Source organism: Notolabrus celidotus, chromosome 1 (genome assembly GCF_009762535.1).
Source record: "Notolabrus celidotus isolate fNotCel1 chromosome 1, fNotCel1.pri, whole genome shotgun sequence".
NCBI lineage: Eukaryota > Metazoa > Chordata > Actinopteri > Labriformes > Labridae > Notolabrus > Notolabrus celidotus.
This window is the reverse complement of record NC_048272.1, coordinates 227,026-253,301: the sequence shown is the minus strand read 5'-3', so window position 1 is coordinate 253,301 and position 26,276 is coordinate 227,026. Positions and strand designations below refer to the sequence as shown.

Genomic DNA, 26,276 nt, shown 5'->3' with positions numbered 1-26,276 from the left:
TCTATACAAATAAAGCTGCCTTGCCTTGCCTTGCCTTTCACGTTCATTAGCTGTGAACCCAGGAGACCAGGTTCTGGACTTTGCAGTGACATTGTTCCAGAGTATTCCTGTGTTTTTGTCCAAATCTTTTTTTAAGCCAATACACAAACTAATATCAGAGTTTATTTGGAATAATAAAACGCCTAGAATATGTAAAAAATAGGGCTGTCAATCGATTCAAATATTTAATCTCACTTAATCGTATGATTGTAGTCATAGTTAACTGGCAATTAATCTCAAATTGATTGCACATTTTTGTATCTGTTCTAAATGTACCTTAAAGGGAAAATGTTCAAGTTTTTAATACTCTTAACAACATGGGAGTGGACAAATATGCTTGCTTTATGCAAATGAATGTTTATTATTATTGCAGCAATCCAAAACAATGTTAAATACTGTCCAGAACAATCGCCACACAAGGATGCCACACAATATGCTAAAAGGGCATTTTGACCTGAATGTAACATTACTTAGTAACACTACTGTTAGATGAGATTTATTTTGGTTGAAGTATTTGTATCATTGAGTTCTTTCATGAAGTTCCAAATACTTCTATTTCATATATTGCACTGCCTCTTTAAGGTTGCTCAGGGTGATATGGTTTTGAGTTGAAGCGAAGGTGTCACATGAGTTCGATGTGCTGTTTTCCTACGTTGAGGAAGAGTCATTAAAGGCATCGCGACCGCACAGCAGAAGTTGTCTCGTGCTCTTTCTTCCCGACAGCCCTTCAGTTTGACTAATTCAGAATCAAATTAACATTGTTGAAGTTTAACAGCTCCAAAGAGATTAAACAAGTTACAGCGTTACACTACCACCATGTAAGATCCAACTAACTAAACATCCTGTTCTTTTAAGCAGCTCAGTGAAGAGGAAGAAATGTATCTAAAATATTATTTAAAGACATTATTATTATTATTATTTTTATTATTTTTATTATTATTATTATTTTTATTATTATTATTATTTTTATTATTATTTTATTTTTATTAATATTATTATTTTTATTATTATTATTATTTTTATTATTATTATTATTATTATTATTTTATTATTTTTATTATTATTATTATTTTTATTATTATTATTATTATTATTATATTTTTTTATTATTATTTTTATTATTATTAGTATTATTATTATTAAGAAACTGTGGGAGGAAAACCAAAAACTCAGAGATTCATTTAGAAGAAGTGACACACACATATATATATATTGAAACACATTTTGTTTTCACTCTGAAAAATTCAAGTTAAGAAATTTAATTTTTTTGTTTTTTTGTTTTTATTTTTTGAAACATTTGATGTTACTGTGGGAGGAAACCGAAGTTCTCGGAGTAAACCCATATCGATGGTTCTTTAGTTACGTTTGAAGAGGGAAGTGATGGGCTTGAATATACGTGTGAAGAACCTTTTGATGCCGCTGGTCTTCTTTGGGAAAAGCTGTTTAGTCAGAGTTTCCACCACTACCTCGTTCAATGACTGAGTCTGTGACAGCAGGCTCCTCCAGAGCAACGCATCACCTACCTTCTTAGACAGCTCCTTGGCAACCTTCTTGCAGATCTTCTTCAAGTTCACTGAACTTAAATCCACTCCAACTTCTGAGCCTCTTACCTCTGTCCAGAGCATGTTGGTCAACTTGGCTACGGTGGCTTTGTAGGCGCTGTGGGTCTGATCGATGGGGAGATCTTTCAGGATTGTGCGTGACAGCTCCAACACAATGATTTCACATGTCAGTTGGTCCCAGTTTTGGAGTTTGGGGGTGTGAGGTGTGGATCGTTGGGGTCCTGTAAGGTCAAGTATGGATGGTTGGGGTACTACACGCTCAGGTGTGGATTGTTGGGGTACTGCACACTGAGATGTGGATGGTTGGGGTACTACACGCTCAGGTGTGGATTTTTGGGGCACTGTAAGGTCAAGTATAGATGGTTGGGGTACTACACGCCCAGGTGTGGATCTTTGGGGTACTGCACACTGAGATGTGGATGGTTGGGGTACTACACGCTCAGGTGTGGATCTTTGGGGTACTGCACACTGAGATGTGGATGGTTGGGGTACTGCATGGTCAGGTGTGGATCGTTGGGGTACTGCCCACTCAGGGGCGAATGTCACCCTCTTCACTCTTTTGTCACTCTTAGGTTTGATGTAGGTCAAAGTCTCTGTCTCTTCTTCCAGAGCACTCGTTTCTTCTGGCTGAATGCTCACAACCTTTGAGATCTCTTGAACAGCCATACTGATGTTTCCCTTCTTTCCTTTGCACTTTTGTACCTGCTGAATGAGCCAGTCCCTCATCCTCTTCATGAAACCCTCTACTTCTGTCCGGATCTCCACCTGAGACATTTCTTCATTGTCTTCTTCAGGCATCAGATGATCAGCCAGGGCTTCCCTCAGCAACTCAGCATCACTGTCATGCTTTCCACTGGAAATGTAGCTGACAAATTTCTCAAACAGGCAATCCTCTTTTGTACTGCTTCTGGTTTCCAGAACTACCTTTGACATCATGTCGTTCATGAGTTCATCAACACTGTCAAGCAGAGTCTCTGAATATGATCCCTCTTCTGTCTCTCTTTCACTTGAGGTTTCCTTGTCACTCAGTTTGGTCGTCACGCTCAGGATTGACTCTCTGGCGTATTTTCTGATTAAGAGAGCCTTGATTTTGCTGGCGATCCTCTTCTTGAGTGTTTTTCTGGTTGGTGTCACTGTCTTTGATTTGTCCTGTTCATTCTGTGTGCTAACCACATCCTGTTGAGAGCTATATGTCAGGATCTCAACAATCTCTATTGCTAGTTCCTCTAAATCCTGGTCGGATCTTGAATGAAGCTGCTCCATGTCTTCCTCTGTAATCAGACTGTCTCCATCAGCAGCACCATCTATCTGTCTCAAGTGTTCCTCCAAGATGGTCTTCACAGATATTACTGATTTAATAAATGCATTGGCTTTAGACTCAACACTGCTTGGTTTGTCTTCTTGAAGAGAAGTTACGGGGGTCTGTGTGACTGCCGGGACCTCCTCCTCCTTACACTGAGATGTGGAACTTTTGCTTGACTTATTCTTAGGTTTGATGTAGGTCAAAGTCTCTGTCTCTTCTTCCAGAGCACTCCTTTCTTCTGGCTGAATGCTCACAACCTTTGAGATCTGTTTCACAGCCATACTGATGTTTCCCTTCTTTCCTTTGCACTTGTGTACCTGCTGAATGAGCCAGTTCTTCATCCTCTTCATGAAACCCTTTACTTCTGTCCGGATCTCCACCTGAGACTTTACTTCAATGTCTTCTTCAGGCATCAGATGATCAGCCAGGGCTTCACTCAGCACCTCAGCATCACTGCCATGCTTTCCACTGGAAATGTAGCTGGCAAGTTTCTCAAACAGGCAATCCTCTTCTGAACTACTTCCGGTTTCCAGAACTACCTTTGAGATCATGTCGTCCACGAGTTCATGAACACTGTTAAGAAGAATCTCCACTGATAGTTCCTCTTCTATCTCTCTTTGACTTGAGGTTTCCTTGTCACTCAGTTTGGTCGTCACGCTCAGGATTGACTCTCTGGCGTATTTTCTGATAAAGAGAGCCTTGATTTTGCTGGCGATCCTCTTCCTGAGTGATTTTCTGGTTGGTGTCACTGTCTTTGATTTGTCCTGTTTATTCAGTGTGCTAACCACATCCTGTTGAGAGCTATTTGTCAGGATATCAACAATCTGTATTGCTACTACCTTTGAATCCTGGGAGGATTTTAAGTTAAGCTGCTCCATGTCTTCCTCTGTAATCAGACCGTCTCCATCAGCAGCACCATCTATCTGTCTCAAGTGTTCCTCCAAGATGGTCTTCACAGATATTACTGATTTAATAAATGCATTGGCTTTAGACTCATCACTGCTTGGTTTGTCTTCTTGAAGAGAAGTTACGGGGGTCTGTGTGACTGCCGGGACCTCCTCCTCCTTACACTGAGATGTGGAACTTTGGCTTGACTTATTCTTAGGTTTGATGTAGGTCAAAGTCTCTGTCTCTTCTTCCAGAGCACTCGTTTCTTCTGGCTGAATGCTCACAACCTTTGAGATCTGTTTCACAGCCATACTGATGTTTCCCTTCTTTCCTTTGCACTTTTGTACCTGCCGAATGAGCCAGTTCTTCATCCTCTTCATGAAACCCTCTACTTCTGTCCGGATCTCCACCTGAGACTTTACTTCAATGTCTTCTTCAGGCATCAGATGATCAGCCAGGGCTTCTCTCAGCACCTCAGCATCACTGCCATGCTTTCCACTGGAAATGTAGCTGGCAAGTTTCTCAAACAGGCAATCCTCTTCTGAACTGCTTCCGGTTTCCAGAACTACGTTTGAGATCATGTCGTCCACGAGTTCATGAACACTGTTAAGAAGAATCTCCACTGATAGTTCCTCTTCTATCTCTCTTTGACTTGAGGTTTCCTTGTCACTCAGTTTGGTCATCACGCTCAGGATTGACTCTCTGGCGTATTTTCTGATAAAGAGAGCCTTGATTTTGCTGGTGATCCTCTTCTTGAGTGATTTTCTGGTTGGTGTCACTGTCTTTGATTTGTCCTGTTCATTCAGTGTGCTAACCACATCCTGTTGAGAGCTATTTGTCAGGATATCAACAATCTGTATTGCTACTACCTTTGAATCCTGGGAGGATTTTAAGTTAAGCTGCTCCATGTCTTCCTCTGTAATCAGACCGTCTCCATCAGCAGCACCATCTATCTGTCTCAAGTGTTCCTCCAAGATGGTCTTCACAGATATTACTGATTTAGTAAATGCATTGGCTTTAGACTCAACACTGCTTGGTTTGTCTTGTTGCAGAGATGTTCCAGGGGTCTGTGTGACTGACATGACCTCCTCCTCCTCCTCTCTTTGAACAGATCTAACCTCTCCTTCATGCTCCTCCTCCTCCTCCTCCTCCTCCTCCTGCTCTTGCTCAGCCTTCTTTCTTGAAAGCATCTTTGACATTTTCGTAGCACATTTCCTCAAGATCTTCTTGAAATGTAAAGCCATCTTCTTTGCCATCCCCGGAGAAGTCTTGTGCTCCTCGACGTCTTCTCCGTTGCAGCTTTGCGAGAGTTTGGAGTTGACTCTCTCTGTGACTCCTGCGACTAGAAGCTCCGTCATCTCCTGTGTGCGCGAGTAACGGATGTTACCTACACCTTGCACCTCCGCCACAGTCTGTGTGACAATCTCACCCAGGTTACCCAGACGCTTGTACACTTCCTCCTCTGATACTTCAGGGCTCTTCTGGGCTCCTGTCTCCTCCTCTGTAAGCCTGTTCCTCAATAACTCCAGGAGAGATTTAGCAACAATCTCCAGGATATCCACAAACATATCTGTGAGGATAGTCTTTGTCTCCTCGTCTAAACGCCCCGTCTGCACTGTTTCCCATGTTCCTGACGTGATGCGGTCCAGGAACATGCAGACAACTGGGCGAAGTGTATTAATAGTGACCAGATTTGACTGTTGGTCCATCCTTTCTTGTTCTCTTGGTGTGTTCATTTCTATCTTTCTTTGTTGGCGATTAATTTCAACTTGAAAAACGCTGGTGACGTAAATACGGTCAGCTCTAAGTCCTGCTGGGTGAACTCTTGCAGTTTCTGAACCTGGTTTAAGTAGCTGGCTCAGGGTGCTGTCCTTTGATCTTCATGTGACTATGATGTCATATGTTGTTTATGACATCATAGTCACAGCGAGTTCCCCACCCCCAAAGTTCCCCGTTACCGTGCCAACCAATCAAAACAACTCTATTACAGGTAAATATCTTCATGCAATTCAACAAAATGTCACAAAATGTTCCTCAGTTATGGAGATTTGCTGCTTTTCCTCCACACAGGTTCACATTTTCATATCTTGCATGCTTTTAAGTGATATATTTATCAAATAAATAACCCAAGTTCCTAAAAAAAAAAACTTCATGCTGTTTAAAATGTGTAAAGGTGACATATCATGCAAAATGGACTTTTTAATGGTTCTCTCCCTGAAATCTGTGTCCCTGTCTACAAACCCCCTGAGAATGGAAAGAATCCATTCTGCCCCTGTTCTGATTTCTCCACCTTTCTGTAAATGTGTGCTGAAACCAGCCGTTTCAGTTTTCAGTGTTTTTCATACGTCACAACGCCATCCGGTCTGTAACAGGAAGTCAGAGCTCGGAGCTTGTTCAGCCCATTGACTGTATAAAATACAACTCAACCCCTCCTCCGTTTTTCATTCCCTGCACACATGTGTGCTAACAAGGAGCTTAGGAGGGAGGCATGCTAGTTGTAGGCTGTCTTAATAAACACAAAGGTCGCTTTGACTCCCCACGTCTGCAGATTTGAAGATCTAGTGGATGATTTTTATTTATCATGGAAAAGTGCTAGCACTAGTTAGCATAGCTACATGTCGTAGCTGTAGCTGTAGCTGTAGCTGTAGCTGTAGCTGTAGCTGTAGCTGTAGCTGTAGCTGTAGCTGTAGCTGTAGCTGTGTACCAAGACACACGTCAACATACTGACAAATAAAACAACATGAAACACTAAATCTGTGACCAATGGTTCAGAAAGGTCCCGCTGCCTTTCTGGCAGAGGTTGGTTTTACTCCCCACGTCTGCAGATTTGAAGATCTAGTGGATGATTTTTATTTATCATGGATAAGTGCTCGCGCTAGTTAGCATAGCCACATAGCTACATGTTATTGTAGCTGTGTACCAAGACACACGTCGACATGCTGACAAATAAAACAACAAGAAACACTAAATCTGTGACCAATGGTTCAGAAAGGTCCTGCTGCAGGCGCCTCTCCGTCAGGATCAGATTCTGGATCAGATTCAGAGGGTTGAAGTAACGCGGGTCTGTGAGCAGCCGTGTATATTCAGCCAACATGTAAACATTAGATCAACGTGCTGGAGAGCCGCGGCCACACCCACTTCCTGAGGGGGTGTGGTCAGAGAGAAAACAGACTGTTCTGAGGAGGACTGAAGAAGAGGGTTTTTCAGGCAGACCAAAATCTGATTTCAAAGTGTTTTTTCGAGCACAAACTTTAAAGACATGTTTTGGGGACCTCTTAGACCAATATATGTTGATGAAAAAAGCGTGATATGTCACCTTTAATGATAAAGAAACAGAGTTTGATGTTTTGCAAATCATTTAATGCCTTTATTTATTTGAGAACAGTTCAAAGACAACATAGCATCAACGCAGGAAAGACCAAAGAGCTGGTGGTGGATTTCAGAAGACACAAGCTCCCTCAACTCAACTTTATTCATAAAGCCCTTTAAAACGACCACAGCTGGAGATTTAAGATTTAAGAACAAATAACAGAATCTTAAAATGGACTCTAAAGTGCACAGGGAGCCAGTGGAGGGAGAAAAGGCTTCACCCTTGCCAGCTGCCTAAGCTGAAAAAAGTTGGACTTCACCACAGAGCTAATTTGCCGATCCAATTTAAAATCACTGTCCATCTTAAAACCCAAGTTTGAGACTGTTGGCTTCAAATAATCTGCCAAAGGGCCCAAGTCAACAGGAGGGGGTTCACATGGGCCACTGGGACCAAACACCATCACTTCTGTTTTCTTTTCATTGACATTTAAAAAGTTTAAAGCCATCCAGGCTTTGATGTCCTCCTCCCACACCAGTGAACATCCAGGGAATTAGGACATTGAGATTGTGAAATCTCACAAGTACCTGGGTGTTCACCTGAACAATAAAGAAGGGACAAAGCAGACTCTTTCTGCTCAGGAGACTCAGGTCTTCTGGTGTGGAGGGGGCTCTTCTGAAGTCCCTCTTTGACTCTGTGGTGGCATCAGCCATCTTCTTTGGAGTGGTCTGCTGGGGAAGCAGCATCTCTGCTGCTGACAGGAAGAAGCTGAACAGACTGGTGAAGAAGGCCAGCTCTGTCCTGGGCTGCCCACTGGACCATGGTGTAGTCTTAGACTCAGACCTTAATTTCAGCAGCCACATTAAGACCATTACAAAGTCCGCCTACTATCACCTTCAGAATATATCAAGGATTAAAGGACTCATGTCTCAGCAGGAGGTCCCAAGTGGAGTCTCAGTCCAGGAGCTCGATCGTGAACAGAAGTCCAGCTTGTGAGAGTGAATTAATGGACTGGAGAAGTACTTCTAACTGTAGAGGGGGGTATCTAAAAGAGGCCCCGAAACAGATGAGTAACTGGTTAGCAGCCTTCATCTGTTAGAGTTGATGTCAGCACGTTCCACACAGAAAGGTTAAAGGTTACTGCTCAGCTCCAATCTGCACAGATGAAATGTTCAAACCAAGCCAGAAACCTTGGTGTAGTCATAGACTCAGACCTTAATTTCAGCAGCCACATTAAGACAATTACAAAGTCCGCCTACTATCACCTTCAGAATATATCAAGGATTAAAGGACTCATGTCTCAGCAGGATGCAGAAAAACTCCTCCATGCATTTATCTTTAGCAGACTAGACTACTGTAACGGGGTCTTTACAGGACTTCCTAAAAAGTCCATCAGACGACTGCAGCTCATACAGAATGCTGCTGCTCGAGTCCTAACAAGGACCAACAAAGTAGACCACATCACTCCAGTTCTTCAGGCTGATTTATACTTCTGCGTTGAATCAACGGCGTACCCTACGCCGGGGGTCTGCGTAGCTCCTGTACCTACGCCGAGGCCTACGCACGTAGCTGACGTGCACCTCCTCCAAAATGTAACTCCCTGTAGAGCCGACGCGGACCGCAAGCTCTGTGATTGGTCCGCTCAGCAGCTTTGTCTTTCCCGCATTTACAACACTTCCGGGATCCCGGACATATGCTGCACATCGGCCGTGTATTTCATCTCCTCCTCTCTATTCTTCATGTAATCATGTCTGTATGATAAACAGCAACATGTATCAGCTGTAGATTAACAGAACACGCTCTGAATCTCTGTGGAAAAGTAAACAGAGATCGTGGCGGGACCGGAAGCAGGCGGCCGGCTATCAGAGAGACCGCACTGCCCTCAGGCGTTTCGGCGGAGAATTGCTGCGCGACACGGACACACCGACGCACAAGTATGTGGGGCTCATGTCCGCGTCAGCCCCTGCTGCGTAGGGGAGACGCAGAAGTATAAATCAGCCTTTAGATCTCTACACTGGCTTCCTGTCTGTCAGAGAATAGACTTTAAAATCCTGCTGATGGTTTATAAAGACCTGAACGGTTTAGGCTGATCTGCTGCTACTTTATGAACCACCTGGACCTCTGAGGTCATCAGGTCCTGGTCTGCTTTCAGTCCCTAGAGTCAGAAGGAAACATGGTGAAGCAGCGTTTAGTCATTATGCTCCACATATCTGGAACACACTCCCTGAAAGCTGCAGGTCTGCTCCAACTCTCACCTCTTTAAAATCAAAGACTAAGACTTTTTTATTTGCCACTGCCTTCCTATCTTAGATTATTTTAACTCACTTTAGATTAAAATTTTAATGTAATTTTTAATATATTTCTAATTTTCCTTTTCTTTTCTGTTTTATTATATTTGTCATTTTAATGATGTTCTTTTATGCCTGTCTGAATGTCTCCAATGCTTTTAATGTTTTAATGTAAAGCACATGGAGTTGCCCTCATGTATGAAATGCTCTATACAAATAAAGCTGCCTTGCCTTGCCTTGCCTTTCACGTTCATCAGCTGTGAACCCAGGAGACCAGGTTCTGGACTTTGCAGTGACATTGTTCCAGAGTATTCCTGTGTTTTTGTCCAAATCTTTTTTTAAGTCAATACACAAACTAATATCAGAGTTTATTTGGAATAATAAAACGCCTAGAATATGTAAAAAATAGGGCTGTCAATCGATTCAAATATTTAATCTCAATTAATCGTATGATTGTAGTCATAGTTTACTGGCAATTAATCTCAAATTGATTGCACATTTTTTTATCTGTTCTAAATGTACCTTAAAGGGAAAATGTTCAAGTTTTTAATACTCTTAACAACATGGGAGTGGACAAATATACTTGCTTTATGCAAATGAATGTTTATTATTATTGCAGCAATCCAAAACAATGTTAAATACTGTCCAGAACAATCGGCACACAAGGATGCCACACAATATGCTAAAAGGGCATTTTGACCTGAATGTAACATTACTTAGTAACACTACTGTTAGATGAGATTTATTTTGGTTGAAGTATTTGTATCATTGAGTTCTTTAATGAAGTTCCAAATACTTCTATTTCATATATTGCACTGCGTCTTTAAGGTTGCTCAGGGTGATCTGGTTTTGAGTTGAAGCGAAGGTGTCACATGAGTTCGATGTGCTGTTTTCCTACGTTGAGGAAGAGTCATTAAAGGCATCGCGACCGCACAGCAGAAGTTGTCTCGTGCTCTTTCTTCCCGACAGCCCTTCAGTTTGATTAATTCAGAATCAAATTAACATTGTTGAAGTTTAACAGCTCCAAAGAGATTAAACAAGTTACAGCGTTACACTACCACCATGTAAGATCCAACTAACTAAACATCCTGTTCTTTTAAGCAGCTCAGTGAAGAGGAAGAAATGTATCTAAAATATTATTTAAAGACATTATTATTATTATTATTATTATTTTTATTATTATTATTATTATTATTATTATTATTATTATTATTATTTTTTATTATTATTATTATTATATTTTTTTTATTATTATTTTTATTATTATTAGTATTTTTATTATTATTATTATTATTATTATTTTTTTATTATTATTATTATTATTATTATTATTATTATTTTTTTTTTTTTTAGAACCTTTTATACTTTATTTTTTAATTTGAAGAAACTGTGGGAGGAAAACCAAAAACTCAGAGATTCATTTAGAAGAAGTGACACACACATATATATATATTGAAACACATTTTGTTTTCACTCTGAAAAAATCAAGTTAAGAAATTTAATTTTTTTGTTTTTTTGTTTTTATTTTTTGAAACATTTGATGTTACTGTGGGAGGAAACCGAAGTTCTCGGAGTAAACCCATATCGATGGTTCTTTAGTTACGTTTGAAGAGGGAAGTGATGGGCTTGAATATACGTGTGAAGAACCTTTTGATGCCGCTGGTCTTCTTTGGGAAAAGCTGTTTAGTCAGAGTTTCCACCACTACCTCGTTCAATGACTGAGTCTGTGACAGCAGGCTCCTCCAGAGCAACGCATCACCTACCTTCTTAGACAGCTCCTTGGCAACCTTCTTGCAGATCTTCTTCAAGTTCACTGAACTTAAATCCACTCCAACTTCTGAGCCTCTTACCTCTGTCCAGAGCATGTTGGTCAACTTGGCTACGGTGGCTTTGTAGGCGCTGTGGGTCTGATCGATGGGGAGATCTTTCAGGATTGTGCGTGACAGCTCCAACACGATGATTTCACATGTCAGTTGGTCCCAGTTTTGGAGTTTGGGGGTGTGAGGTGTGGATCGTTGGGGTCCTGTAAGGTCAAGTATGGATGGTTGGGGTACTACACGCTCAGGTGTGGATTGTTGGGGTACTGCACACTGAGATGTGGATGGTTGGGGTACTACACGCTCAGGTGTGGATCTTTGGGGCACTGTAAGGTCAAGTATAGATGGTTGGGGTACTACACGCCCAGGTGTGGGTCGTTGGGGTACTGCACACTGAGATGTGGATGGTTGGGGTACTACACGCTCAGGTGTGGATCTTTGGGGTACTGCACACTGAGATGTGGATGGTTGGGGTACTGCATGGTCAGGTGTGGATCGTTGGGGTACTGCCCACTCAGGGGCGAATGTCACCCTCTTCACTCTTTTGTCACTCTTAGGTTTGATGTAGGTCAAAGTCTCTGTCTCTTCTTCCAGAGCACTCGTTTCTTCTGGCTGAATGCTCACAACCTTTGAGATCTCTTGAACAGCCATACTGATGTTTCCCTTCTTTCCTTTGCACTTTTGTACCTGCTGAATGAGCCAGTCCCTCATCCTCTTCATGAAACCCTCTACTTCTGTCCGGATCTCCACCTGAGACATTTCTTCATTGTCTTCTTCAGGCATCAGATGATCAGCCAGGGCTTCACTCAGCAACTCAGCATCACTATCATGCTTTCCACTGGAAATGTAGCTGACAAATTTCTCAAACAGGCAATCCTCTTTTGTACTGCTTCTGGTTTCCAGAACTACCTTTGACATCATGTCGTTCATGAGTTCATCAACACTGTCAAGCAGAGTCTCTGAATATGATCCCTCTTCTGTCTCTCTTTCACTTGAGTTTTCCTTGTCACTCAGTTTGGTCGTCACGCTCAGGATTGACTCTCTGGCGTATTTTCTGATTAAGAGAGCCTTGATTTTGCTGGTGATCCTCTTCTTGAGTGTTTTTCTGGTTGGTGTCTCTGTCTTTGATTTGTCCTGTTCATTCTGTGTGCTAACCACATCCTGTTGAGAGCTATTTGTCAGGATCTCAACAATCTCTATAGCTAGTTCCTCTGAATCCTGGTCGGATCTTGAATGAAGCTGCTCCATGTCTTCCTCTGTAATCAGGCCGTCTCCATCAGCAGCACCATCTATCTGTCTCAAGTGTTCCTCCAAGATGGTCTTCACAGATATTACTGATTTAATAAATGCATTGGCTTCAGACTCATCACTGCTTGGTTTGTCTTCTTGAAGAGAAGTTACGGGGGTCTGTGTGACTGCCGGGACCTCCTCCTCCTTACACTGAGATGTGGAACTTTGGCTTGACTTATTCTTAGGTTTGATGTTGGTCAAAGTCTCTGTCTCTTCTTCCAGAGCACTCGTTTCTTCTGGCCGAATGCTCACAACCTTTGAGATCTGTTTCACAGCCATATTGATGTTTCCCTTCTTTCCTTTGCACTTGTGTACCTGCCGAATGAGCCAGTTCTTCATCCTCTTCATGAAACCCTCTACTTCTGTCCGGATCTCTACCTGAGACTTTACTTCATTGTCTTCTTCAGGTATCAGATGATCAGCCAGGGCTTCACTCAGCACCTCAGCATCACTGCCATGCTTTCCACTGGAAATGTAGCTGGCAAGTTTCTCAAACAGGCAATCCTCTTCTGAACTGCTTCCGGTTTCCAGAACTACCTTTGACATCATGTCGTCCACGAGTTCATGAACACTGTTAAGAAGAATCTCCACTGATAGTTCCTCTTCTATCTCTCTTTGACTTGAGGTTTCCTTGTCACTCAGTTTGGTCGTCACGCTCAGGATTGACTCTCTGGCGTATTTTCTGATAAAGAGAGCCTTGATTTTGCTGGCGATCCTCTTCCTGAGTGATTTTCTGGTTGGTGTCACTGTCTTTAAATGGTCCTGTTTATTCAGTGTGCTAACCACATCCTGTTGAGAGCTATTTGTCAGGATATCAACAATCTGTATTGCTACTACCTTTGAATCCTGGGAGGATTTTAAGTTAAGCTGCTCCATGTCTTCCTCTGTAATCAGACCGTCTCCATCAGCAGCACCATCTATCTGTCTCAAGTGTTCCTCCAAGATGGTCTTCACAGATATTACTGATTTAATAAATGCATTGGCTTTAGACTCAACACTGCTTTTATCGTCTTCTTGAAGAGAAGTTACGGGGGTCTGTGTGACTGCCGGGACCTCCTCCTCCTTACACTGAGATGTGGAACTTTGGCTTGACTTATTCTTAGGTTTGATGTAGGTCAAAGTCTCTGTCTCTTCTTCCAGAGCACTCGTTTCTTCTGGCTGAATGCTCACAACCTTTGAGATCTGTTTCACAGCCATACTGATGTTTCCCTTCTTTCCTTTGCACTTTTGTACCTGCCGAATGAGCCAGTTCTTCATCCTCTTCATGAAACCCTTTACTTCTGTCCGGATCTCCACCTGAGACTTTACTTCAATGTCTTCTTCAGGTATCAGATGATCAGCCAGGGCTTCACTCAGCACCTCAGCATCACTGCCATGCTTTCCACTGGAAATGTAGCTGACAAATTTCTCAAACAGGCAATCCTCTTCTGAACTGCTTCCGGTTTCCAGAACTACCTTTGAGATCATGTCGTCCACGAGTTCATGAACACTGTTAAGAAGAATCTCCACTGATAGTTCCTCTTCTATCTCTCTTTGACTTGAGGTTTCCTTGTCACTCAGTTTGGTCGTCACGCTCAGGATTGACTCTCTGGCGTATTTTCTGATAAAGAGAGCCTTGATTTTGCTGGCGATCCTCTTCCTGAGTGATTTTCTGGTTGGTGTCACTGTCTTTGATTTGTCCTGTTCATTCGGTGTGCTAACCACATCCTGTTGAGAGCTATTTGTCAGGATATCAACAATCTGTATTGCTACTACCTTTGAATCCTGGGAGGATTTTAAGTTAAGCTGCTCCATGTCTTCCTCTGTAATCAGACCGTCTCCATCAGCAGCACCATCTATCTGTCTCAAGTGTTCCTCCAAGATGGTCTTCACAGATATTACTGATTTAGTAAATGCATTGGCTTTAGACTCAACACTGCTTGGTTTGTCTTGTTGCAGAGATGTTCCAGGGGTCTGTGTGACTGACATGACCTCCTCCTCCTCCTCTCTTTGAACAGATCTAACCTCTCCTTCATGCTCCTCCTCCTCCTCCTCCTGCTCTTGCTCAGCCTTCTTTCTTGAAAGCATCTTTGACATTTTCGTAGCACATTTCCTCAAGATCTTCTTGAAATGTAAAGCCATCTTCTTTGCCATCCCCGGAGAAGTCTTGTGCTCCTCGACGTCTTCTCCGTAGCAGCTTTGCGAGAGTTTGGAGTTGACTCTCTCTGTGACTCCTGCGACTAGAAGCTCCGTCATCTCCTGTGTGCGCGAGTAACGGATGTTACCTACACCTTGCACCTCCGCCACAGTCTGTGTGACAATCTCACCCAGGTTACCCAGACGCTTGTACACTTCCTCCTCTGATACTTCAGGGCTCTTCTGGGCTCCTCTCTCCTCCTCTGTAAGCCTGTTCCTCAATAACTCCAGGAGAGATTTAGCAACAATCTCCAGGATATCCACAAACATATCTGTGAGGATAGTCTTTGTCTCCTCGTCTAAACGCCCCGTCTGCACTGTTTCCCATGTTCCTGACGTGATGCGGTCCAGGAACATGCAGACAACTGGGCGAAGTGTATTAATAGTGACCAGATTTGACTGTTGGTCCATCCTTTCTTGTTCTCTTGGTGTGTTCATTTCTATCTTTCTTTGTTGGCGATTAATTTCAACTTGAAAAACGCTGGTGACGTAAATACGGTCAGCTCTAAGTCCTGCTGGGTGAACTCTTGCAGTTTCTGAACCTGGTTTAAGTAGCTGGCTCAGGGTGCTGTCCTTTGATCTTCACGTGACTATGATGTCATATGTTGTTTATGACATCATAGTCACAGCGAGTTCCCCACCCCCAAAGTTCCCCGTTACCGTGCCAACCAATCAAAACAACTCTATTACAGGTAAATATCTTCATGCAATTCAACAAAATGTCACAAAATGTTCCTCAGTTATGGAGATTTGCTGCTTTTCCTCCACACAGGTTCACATTTTCATATCTTGCATGCTTTTAAGTGATATATTTATCAAATAAATAACCCAAGTTCCTAAAAAAAACTTCATGCTGTTTAAAATGTTTAAAGGTGACATATCATGCAAAATGTTCTTTTTAATGGTTCTCTACCTGAAATCTGTGTCCCTGTCTACAAACCCCCTGAAAAGTCAAAGAATCCATTCTGCCCCTGTTCTGATTTCTCCACCTTTCTGTAAATGTGTGCTGAAACCAGCCGTTTCAGTTTTCAGTGTTTTTCATACGTCACAACGCCATCCGGTCTGTAACAGGAAGTCAGAGCTCGGAGCTTGTTCAGCCCATAGACTGTATAAAATACAACTCAACCCCTCCTCCGTTTTTCATTCCCTGCACACATGTGTGCTAACAAGGAGCTTAGGAGGGAGGAATGCTAGTTGTAGGCTGTCTTAATAAACACAGAGGTCGCTTTGACTCCCCACGTCTGCAGATTTGAAGATCTAGTGGATGATTTTTATTTATCATGGAAAAGTGATAGCGCTAGTTAGCATAGCTACATGTCGTAGCTTTAGCTGTAGCTGTAGCTGTAGCTGTAGCTGTAGCTGTAGCTGTGTACCAAGACACACGTCAACATACTGAAAAAATAAAACAACATGAAACATTAAATCTGTGACCAATGGTTCAGAAAGGTCCCGCTGCCTTTCTGGCAGAGGTCGGTTTTACTCCCCACGTCTGCAGATTTGAAGATCTAGTGGATGATTTTTATTTATCATGGATAAGTGCTAGCGCTAGTTAGCATAGCCACATAGCTACATGTTATTGTAGCTGTGTACCAAGACACACGTCTACATACTGATAAATAAAACAACAAGAAACACTAAATCTGTGACCAATGGTTCAGAAAGGTCCTGCTGCAGGCGCCTCTCCGTCAGGATCAGATTCTGGATCAGATTCAGAGGGTTGAAGTAACGCGGGTCTGTGAGCAGCCGTGTATATTCAGCCAGCATGTAAACATTAGATCAACGTGCTGGAGAGTCGAGGCCACACCCACTTCCTGAGGGGCGTGGTCAGAAAGAAAACAGACCGTTCTGAGGAGGACTGAAGAAGAGGGTTTTTCAGGCAGACCAGAATCTGATTTCAAAGTGTTTTTTCGAGCACAAACTTTAAAGACATGTTTTGGGGACCTCTTAGACCAATATATGTTGATGAAAAAAGCGTGATATGTCACCTTTAATGATAAAGAAACAGAGTTTGATGTTTTGCAAATCATTTAATGCCTTTATTTATTTGAGAACAGTTCAAAGACAACATAGCATCAACGCAGGAAAGACCAAAGAGCTGGTGGTGGATTTCAGAAGACACAAGCTCCCTCAACTCAACTTTATTTATAAAGCCCTTTAAAACGACCACAGCTGGAGATTTAAGATTTAAGAACAAATAACAGAATCTTAAAATGGACTCTAAAGTGCACAGGGAGCCAGTGGAGGGAGAAAAGGCTTCACCCTTGCCAGCTGCCTAAGCTGAAAAAAGTTGGACTTCACCACAGAGCTAATTTGCCGATCCAATTTAAAATCACTGTCCATCTTAAAACCCAAGTTTGAGACTGTTGGCTTCAAATAATCTGCCAAAGGGCCCAAGTCAACAGTAGGGGGTTCACATGGGCCACTGGGACCAAACACCATCACTTCTGTTTTCTTTTCATTGAAATTTAAAAAGTTTAAAGCCATCCAGGCTTTGATGTCCTCCTCCCACACCAGTGAACATCCAGGGAATTAGGACATTGAGATTGTGAAATCTCACAAGTACCTGGGTGTTCACCTGAACAATAAAGAAGGGACAAAGCAGACTCTTTCTGCTCAGGAGACTCAGGTCTTCTGGTGTGGAGGGGGCTCTTCTGAAGTCCCTCTTTGACTCTGTGGTGGCATCAGCCATCTTCTTTGGAGTGGTCTGCTGGGGAAGCAGCATCTCTGCTGCTGACAGGAAGAAGCTGAACAGACTGGTGAAGAAGGCCAGCTCTGTCCTGGGCTGCCCACTGGACCCTGTGGAGGTGGTGGCTGACAGGAGGATGATAGCAAAGCTATCTTCTCTGATGGTCAACACGTTACACCTCCTCCAGGAGACCATAACAACACTGGGTAGCTGGTTCAGTGACAGACTTCTTCACCCGCGGTGTCTCACAGAGAGATACCACAGGTCTTTTCTTCCTGCAGTGGTCACACTGCAAAAACTTAAAATCTTACCAAGTGAAATTGTCTCATTTTAGTCTAAATGTCTTCTCCCTCTTGATTTAAGATAAATTTACTTAACAAGGAACATTTGAGTGAGATAGAGGGACTTGTGTTAAGACATCTTAAATATCTTGTTCAGTCAAACAATCTTGAAATGATCTTGTTTTGAGTTTTAATTTAGAAGAAACAAGGTTTATTTAACATTTCAGACATTTTTCAAGCTGAGATCTTATTTGTGGAAGACGGATAATCATGATTTAAGTAAATGCATTTTATTGGAGAATCTATCAGAAAACAGCTCCATTGATAAAAGAAAGAAAGAAAGAAAAAAAGAAAGAAAGAAAGAAAGAAAAAAAGAAAGAAAGAAAGAAAGAAAAAAAGAAAGAAAGAAAGAAAGAAAAAAAGAAAGAAAGAAAGAAACAAAGAAAGAAAGAAAGACAGAAAGACAGAAAGAAAGAAAGAAAGAAAGAAAGAAAGAAAGAAAGAAAGAGAAGTTGTTTTTAAGGGTGGGTTTCAGTTTTCAGACACTGTTTCTTTAAATCAGATATAAATCTTCGTCCTCAAACTCCATGCACACAATGAAACAGCTCCTTTAGAGCAGAGCTGTCTTCTCCTAAAGAACAACATGACTGAATATTAGTATATCCAGCTCACTATGAGAAGACATTAGATCTCAACATGAGACAATTCAACTTTGTCATCTTATTTCAAGAACAAGATGGTCTTAAACCTAGAGAAGTGCTGCTATAATACAACTCACATTAAGGAGAATATATCTCTAATGAAGAACATGAAATGTATTAGTGCAGAAATATTATTTTGAGTGAAAAAATACTAATTGTTATCTTTCCTGTTTTATTCTGAGACACTTTAAAATACTGGGACAATATTACTTAAAAATAAGTTTTCCCTGCTAATTTTAAGATCACAGTTTTCTAAATATTACGTCTTATTTTAAGAAATCTTACCAAGAATATTTTCACTTCTTCTATTGGCAGATTTTTGTGCTTATTTCAAGGTAAAAGTAACTTAAATTATGTTTTTTTTCCTTGTTTTTGGAGGGGCATTTTTTCCAGTGCAGACTCTATAACCAATAATATATATATATATATATATATATGTGTGTGTTTGTGTGTGTGTGTGTGTGTGTGTGTGTGTGTGAGATATGCTTATCTTTACCTCTTTGATTTTTAATTGCTAATAACTTTTTAATAATTTATATTTTATAGGCTCTTGTTTGCTTTATACTCTTTTGCACTGTGTACTTTGCTGCTGTGACACTTAAATTTCCCTGTATGTTGGACGATTATGGGATATCTTATCTTATCTTATCTTTTTTGTGAGCACAGAATTTTGGGGGCGGGGCAAATCGCCCACCAGATCTGTGATGTTACGCAAGACCTGGAACACACTCCCTGAAAGATGCAGGTCTGCTCCAACTCTCACCTCTTTAAAATCAAAGATTAAGACTTTTTTATTTACCTCTGCCTTCCTATCTTAGATTATTTTAACTCACTTTAAATTAACATTTTAATGTAATTTTTAATATATTTCTAATTTTCCTTTTCTTTTCTGTTTTATTATATTTGTCATTTTAATGATGTTCTTTTATGCCTGTCTGAATGTCTCCAATGCTTTTAATGTTTAATGTAAAGCACATTGAGTTGCCCTCATGTATGAAATGCACTATACAAATAAAGCTGCCTTGCCTTGCCTTTCACGTTCATCAGCTGTGAACCCAGGAGACCAGGTTCTGGACTTTGAAGTGACATTGTTCCAGAGTATTCCTGTGTTTTTGTCCAAATCTTTTTTTCAATACACAAACTAATATCAGAGTTTATTTGGAATAATAAAACGCCTAGAATATGTAAAAAATAGGGCTGTCAATCGATTCAAATATTTAATCTCACTTAATCGTATGATTGTAGTCATAGTGAACTGGCAATTAATCTCAAATCGATTTCACATTTTTTTATCTGTTCTAAATGTACCTTAAAGGGAAAATGTTCAAGTTTTTAATACTCTTAACAACATGGGAGTGGACAAATATACTTGCTTTATGCAAATGAATGTTTATTATTATTGCAGCAATCCAAAACAATGTTAAATACTGTCCAGAACAATCGCCACACAATGATGCCACACAATATGCTAAAAGGGCATTTTGACCTGAATGTAACATTACTTAGTAACACTACTGTTAGATGAGATTTATTTTGGTTGAAGTATTTGTATCATTGAGTTCTTTAATGAAGTTCCAAATACTTCTATTTCATATATTGCACTGCCTCTTTAAGGTTGCTCAGGGTGATATGGTTTTGAGTTGAAGCGAAGGTGTCACATGAGTTCAATGTGCTGTTTTCCTACGTTGAGGAAGAGTCATTAAAGGCATCGCGACCGCACAGCAGAAGTTGTCTCGTGCTCTTTCTTCCCGACAGCCCTTCAGTTTGATTAATTCAGAATCAAATTAACATTGTTGAAGTTTAACAGCTCCAAAGAGATTAAACAAGTTACAGCGTTACACTACCACCATGTAAGATCCAACTAACTAAACATCCTGTTCTTTTAAGCAGCTCAGTGAAGAGGAAGAAATGTATCTAAAATATTATTTAAAGACATTATTATTATTATTATTATTTTTATTATTATTATTATTATTATTATTATTATTATTATTATTATTATTATTATTATTTTTATTATTTTTTTTATTATTATTATTATTATTTTTTATTATTATTATTATTATTTTTTTTTTATTATTATTATTATTATTATTTTTTTTTTTGTTTTTATTATTATTATTTTTTTTATTATTATTATTATTATTATTTTTTATTATTATTATTTTTTTTATTATTATTATTATTATTATTATTATTATTATTGTTATTTTTTTTTTAATTATTATTATTTTTATTATTATTATTTTTATTATTATTATTATTATTTTATTATTATTATTATTGTAATTGTTATTTTTATTATTATTAATATTGTTATTATTATTATTATTTTTATTAATATTATTATTATTATTATTATTATTATTATTATTATTATTATTATTATTATTATTATTATTATTATATTTTTTTATTATTATTTTTATTATTATTAGTATTATTATTATTAAGAAACTGTGGGAGGAAAACCAAAAACTCAGAGATTCATTTAGAAGAAGTGACACACACATATATATATATTGAAACACATTTTGTTTTCACTCTGAAAAAATCAAGTTAAGAAATTTAATTTTTTGTTTTTTTGTTTTTATTTTTTGAAACATTTGATGTTACTGTGGGAGGAAACCGAAGTTCTCGGAGTAAACCCATATCGATGGTTCTTTAGTTACGTTTGAAGAGGGAAGTGATGGGCTTGAATATACGTGTGAAGAACCTTTTGATGCCGCTGGTCTTCTTTGGGAAAAGCTGTTTAGTCAGAGTTTCCACCACTACCTCGTTCAATGACTGAGTCTGTGACAGCAGGCTCCTCCAGAGCAACGCATCACCTACCGTCTTAGACAGCTCCTTGGCAACCTTCTTGCAGATCTTCTTCAAGTTCACTGAACTTAAATCCACTCCAACTTCTGAGCCTCTTACCTCTGTCCAGAGCATGTTGGTCAACTTGGCTACGGTGGCTTTGTAGGCGCTGTGGGTCTGATCGATGGGGAGATCTTTCAGGATTGTGCGTGACAGCTCCAACACGATGATTTCACATGTCAGTTGGTCCCAGTTTTGGAGTTTGGGGGTGTGAGGTGTGGATCGTTGAAGTCCTGTAAGGTCAAGTATGGATGGTTGGGGTACTACACGCTCAGGTTTGGATCTTTGGGGCACTGTAAGGTCAAGTATGGATGGTTGGGGTACTACACGCTCAGGTGTGGGTCGTTGGGGTACTGCACACTGAGATGTGGATGGTTGGGGTACTACACGCTCAGGTGTGGATCTTTGGGGCACTGTAAGGTCAAGTATGGATGGTTGGGGTACTACACGCTCAGGTGTGGGTCGTTGGGGTACTGCACACTGAGATGTGGATTGTTGGGGTACTGCACACTGAGATGTGGATGGTTGGGGTACTACACGCTCAGGTGTGGATCTTTGGGGTACTGCACACTGAGATGTGGATGGTTGGGGTACTACACGCTCAGGTGTGGATCTTTGGGGTACTGCACACTGAGATGTGGATGGTTGGGGTACTGCATGGTCAGGTGTGGATCTTTGGGGTACTGCACACTGAGATGTGGATGGTTGGGGTACTGCATGGTCAGGTGTGGATCGTTGGGGTACTGCCCACTCAGGGGCGAATGCCACCCTCTTCACTCTTTTGTCACTCTTAGGTTTGATGTAGGTCAAAGTCTCTGTCTCTTCTTCCAGAGCACTCGTTTCTTCTGGCTGAATGCTCACAACCTTTGAGATCTCTTGAACAGCCATACTGATGTTTCCCTTCTTTCCTTTGCACTTTTGTACCTGCTGAATGAGCCAGTTCTTCATCCTCTTCATGAAACCCTCTACTTCTGTCCGGATCTCCACCTGAGACATTTCTTCATTGTCTTCTTCAGGCATCAGATGATCAGCCAGGGCTTCACTCAGCACCTCAGCATCACTGTCATGCTTTCCACTGGAAATGTAGCTGGCAAGTTTCTCAAACAGGCAATGCTCTTCTGAACTGCTTCCGGTTTCCAGAACTACGTTTGAGATCATGTCGTCCACGAGTTCATGAACACTGTTAAGAAGAATCTCCACTGATAGTTCCTCTTCTATCTCTCTTTGACTTGAGGTTTCCTTGTCACTCAGTTTGGTCATCACGCTCAGGATTGACTCTCTGGCGTATTTTCTGATAAAGAGAGCCTTGATTTTGCTGGCGATCCTCTTCCTGAGTGATTTTCTGGTTGGTGTCACTGTCTTTGATTTGTCCTGTTCATTCAGTGTGCTAACCACATCCTGTTGAGAGCTATTTGTCAGGATATCAACAATCTGTATTGCTACTACCTTTGAATCCTGGGAGGATTTTAAGTTAAGCTGCTCCATGTCTTCCTCTGTAATCAGACCGTCTCCATCAGCAGCACCATCTATCTGTCTCAAGTGTTCCTCCAAGATGGTCTTCACAGATATTACTGATTTAATAAATGCATTGGCTTTAGACTCAACACTGCTTTTATCGTCTTCTTGAAGAGAAGTTACAGGGGTCTGTGTGACTGCCGGGACCTCCTCCTCCTTACACTGAGATGTGGAACTTTGGCTTGACTTATTCTTAGGTTTGATGTAGGTCAAAGTCTCTGTCTCTTCTTCCAGAGCACTCGTTTCTTCTGGCTGAATGCTCACAACCTTTGAGATCTGTTTCACAGCAATACTGATGTTTCCCTTCTTTCCTTTGCACTTTTGTACCTGCTGAATGAGCCAGTTCTTCATCCTCTTCATGAAACCCTTTACTTCTGTCCGGATCTCCACCTGAGACTGTACTTCAATGTCTTCTTCAGGTATCAGATGATCAGCCAGGGCTTCACTCAGCACCTCAGCATCACTGCCATGCTTTCCACTGGAAATGTAGCTGGCAAGTTTCTCAAACAGGCAATCCTCTTCTGAACTGCTTCCGGTTTCCAGAACTACCTTTGACATCATGTCGTCCACGAGTTCATGAACACTGTTAAGAAGAATCTCCACTGATAGTTCCTCTTCTATCTCTCTTTGACTTGAGGTTTCCTTGTCACTCAGTTTGGTCATCACGCTCAGGATTGACTCTCTGGCGTATTTTCTGATAAAGAGAGCCTTGATTTTGCTGGCGATCCTCTTCCTGAGTGATTTTCTGGTTGGTGTCACTGTCTTTGATTTGTCCTGTTCATTCGGTGTGCTAACCACATCCTGTTGAGAGCTATTTGTCAGGATATCAACAATCTGTATTGCTACTACCTTTGAATCCTGGGAGGATTTTAAGTTAAGCTGCTCCATGTCTTCCTCTGTAATCAGACCGTCTCCATCAGCAGCACCATCTATCTGTCTCAAGTGTTCCTCCAAGATGGTCTTCACAGATATTACTGATTTAGTAAATGCATTGGCTTTAGACTCAACACAGCTTGGTTTGTCTTGTTGCAGAGATGTTCCAGGGGTCTGTGTGACTGACATGACCTCCTCCTCCTCCTCTCTTTGAACAGATCTAACCTCTCCTTCATGCTCCTCCTCCTCCTCCTCCTGCTCTTGCTCAGCCTTCTTTCTTGAAAGCATCTTTGACATTTTCGTAGCACATTTCCTCAAGATCTTCTTGAAATGTAAAGCCATCTTCTTTGCCATCCCCGGAGAAGTCTTGTGCTCCTCGACGTCTTCTCCGTAGCAGCTTTGCGAGAGTTTGGAGTTGACTCTCTCTGTGACTCCTGCGACTAGAAGCTCCGTCATCTCCTGTGTGCGCGAGTAACGGATGTTACCTACACCTTGCACCTCCGCCACAGTCTGTGTGACAATCTCACCCAGGTTACCCAGACGCTTGTACACTTCCTCCTCTGATACTTCAGGGCTCTTCTGGGCTCCTCTCTCCTCCTCTGTTAGCCTGTTCCTCAATAACTCCAGGAGAGATTTAGCAACAATCTCCAGGATATCCACAAACATATCTGTGAGGATAGTCTTTGTCTCCTCGTCTAAACGCCCCGTCTGCACTGTTTCCCATGTTCCTGACGTGATGCGGTCCAGGAACATGCAGACAACTGGGCGAAGTGTATTAATAGTGACCAGATTTGACTGTTGGTCCATCCTTTCTTGTTCTCTTGGTGTGTTCATTTCTATCTTTCTTTGTTGGCGATTAATTTCAACTTGAAAAACGCTGGTGACGTAAATACGGTCAGCTCTAAGTCCTGCTGGGTGAACTCTTGCAGTTTCTGAACCTGGTTTAAGTAGCTGGCTCAGAGTGCTGTCCTTTGATCTTCATGTGACTATGATGTCATATGTTGTTTATGACATCATAGTCACAGCGAGTTCCCCACCCCCAAAGTTCCCCGTTACCGTGCCAACCAATCAAAACAACTCTATTACAGGTAAATATCTTCATGCAATTCAACAAAATGTCACAAAATGTTCCTCAGTTATGGAGATTTGCTGCTTTTCCTCCACACAGGTTCACATTTTCATATCTTGCATGCTTTTAAGTGATATATTTATCAAATAAATAACCCAAGCTCCTAAAAAAAACTTCATGCTGTTTAAAATGTTTAAAGGTGACATATCATGCAAAATGGACTTTTTAATGGTTCTCTCCCTGAAATCTGTGTCCCTGTCTACAAACCCCCTGAACAGTCAAAGACTCCATTCTGCCCCTGTTCTGATTTCTCCACCTTTCTGTAAATGTGTGCTGAAACCAGCCGTTTCAGTTTTCAGTGTTTTTCATACGTCACAACGCCATCCGGTCTGTAACAGGAAGTCAGAGCTCTGAGCTTGTTCAGCCCATAGACTGTATAAAATACAACTCAACCCCTCCTCCGTTTTTCATTCCCTGCACACATGTGTGCTAACAAGGAGCTTAGGAGGGAGGCATGCTAGTTGTAGGCTGTCTTAATAAACACAAAGGTCGGTTTGACTCCCCACGTCTGCAGATATGAAGATCTAGTGGATGATTTTTAGTTTGCTTGGAAAAGTGCTAGCGCTAGTTAGCATAGCTACATGTCGTAGCTGTAGCTGTAGCTGTAGCTGTAGCTGTAGCTGTAGCTGTAGCTGTAGCTGTAGCTGTAGCTGTAGCTGTAGCTGTAGCTGTAGCTGTGTACCAAGACACACGTCAACATACTGACAAATAAAACAACATGAAACACTAAATCTGTGACCAATGGTTCAGAAAGGTCCCGCTGCCTTTCTGGCAGAGGTCGGTTTTACTCCCCACGTCTGCAGATTTGAAGATCAAGTGGATGATTTTTATTTATCATGGAAAAGTGCTCGCGCTAGTTAGCATAGCCACATAGCTACATGTTATTGTAGCTGTGTACCAAGACACACGTCGACATACTGATAAATAAAACAACAAGAAACACTAAATCTGTGACCAATGGTTCAGAAAGGTCCTGCTGCAGGCGCCTCTCCGTCAGGATCAGATTCTGGATCAGATTCAGAGGGTTGAAGTAACGCGGGTCTGTGAGCAGCCGTGTATATTCAGCCAGCATGTAAACATTAGATCAACGTGCTGGAGAGCCGAGGCCACACCCACTTCCTGAGGGGGCGTGGTCAGAGGGAAAACAGACTGTTCTGAGGAGGACTGAAGAAGAGGGTTTTTCAGGCAGACCAGAATCTGATTTCAAAGTGTTTTTTTGAGCATAAACTTTAAAGACATGTTTTGGGGACCTCTTAGACCAATATATGTTGATGAAAAAAGCGTGATATGTCACCTTTAAAGCTGGGGTTGGTGTTCAGATTTAGATCCACTGTTTGTTCTCCTGGTTAAAATGATCTTTATGTCCTGATGGTAATCAATACATAATGTGTCCTTAAAAAAGAGGTAAAAAAAGCTGCTATCTACAGCCGGAGTAAACCTGGGAAAACACCAACCAATCACCGTTTTTTGGTGATTGGTTTTACAATAAGTAAAACTAAAAATAGACAAAGCTAGAATACAATTTAGATATATAGAATTTTACAATGGAATTTAGATGAAATA

At 41.1% G+C, this 26,276-nt stretch overlaps 1 protein-coding gene across 3 annotated transcripts; it reads right to left on the bottom strand.

The window, feature by feature from the left end:
- Window positions 1–1,282: 1,282 nt before the first annotated feature.
- LOC117813751 lies at window positions 1,283–24,530 on the bottom strand. Of its 3 annotated transcripts, XM_034684780.1 has the most exons (4): window positions 21,998–24,530; window positions 13,115–13,604; window positions 11,769–12,196; window positions 1,283–3,098 (listed from the first exon to the last, which is right to left on the bottom strand). In XM_034684780.1, the coding sequence occupies exons 1-4, from the start codon at window positions 24,416–24,418 to the stop codon at window positions 1,395–1,397; spliced, it is 5,043 nt and encodes a 1,680-aa protein (XP_034540671.1). In that variant the 5' UTR covers window positions 24,419–24,530; the 3' UTR covers window positions 1,283–1,394. The 3 variants fall into 3 exon arrangements, with proteins under 3 accessions (XP_034540671.1, XP_034540662.1, XP_034540680.1); XM_034684771.1 differs by having other exon boundaries at window positions 11,769–13,604; XM_034684789.1 differs by lacking the exon at window positions 1,283–3,098 and adding an exon at window positions 10,872–11,520 and having other exon boundaries at window positions 11,641–13,604.
- Between the last annotated feature and the right edge of the window lie 1,746 nt (window positions 24,531–26,276).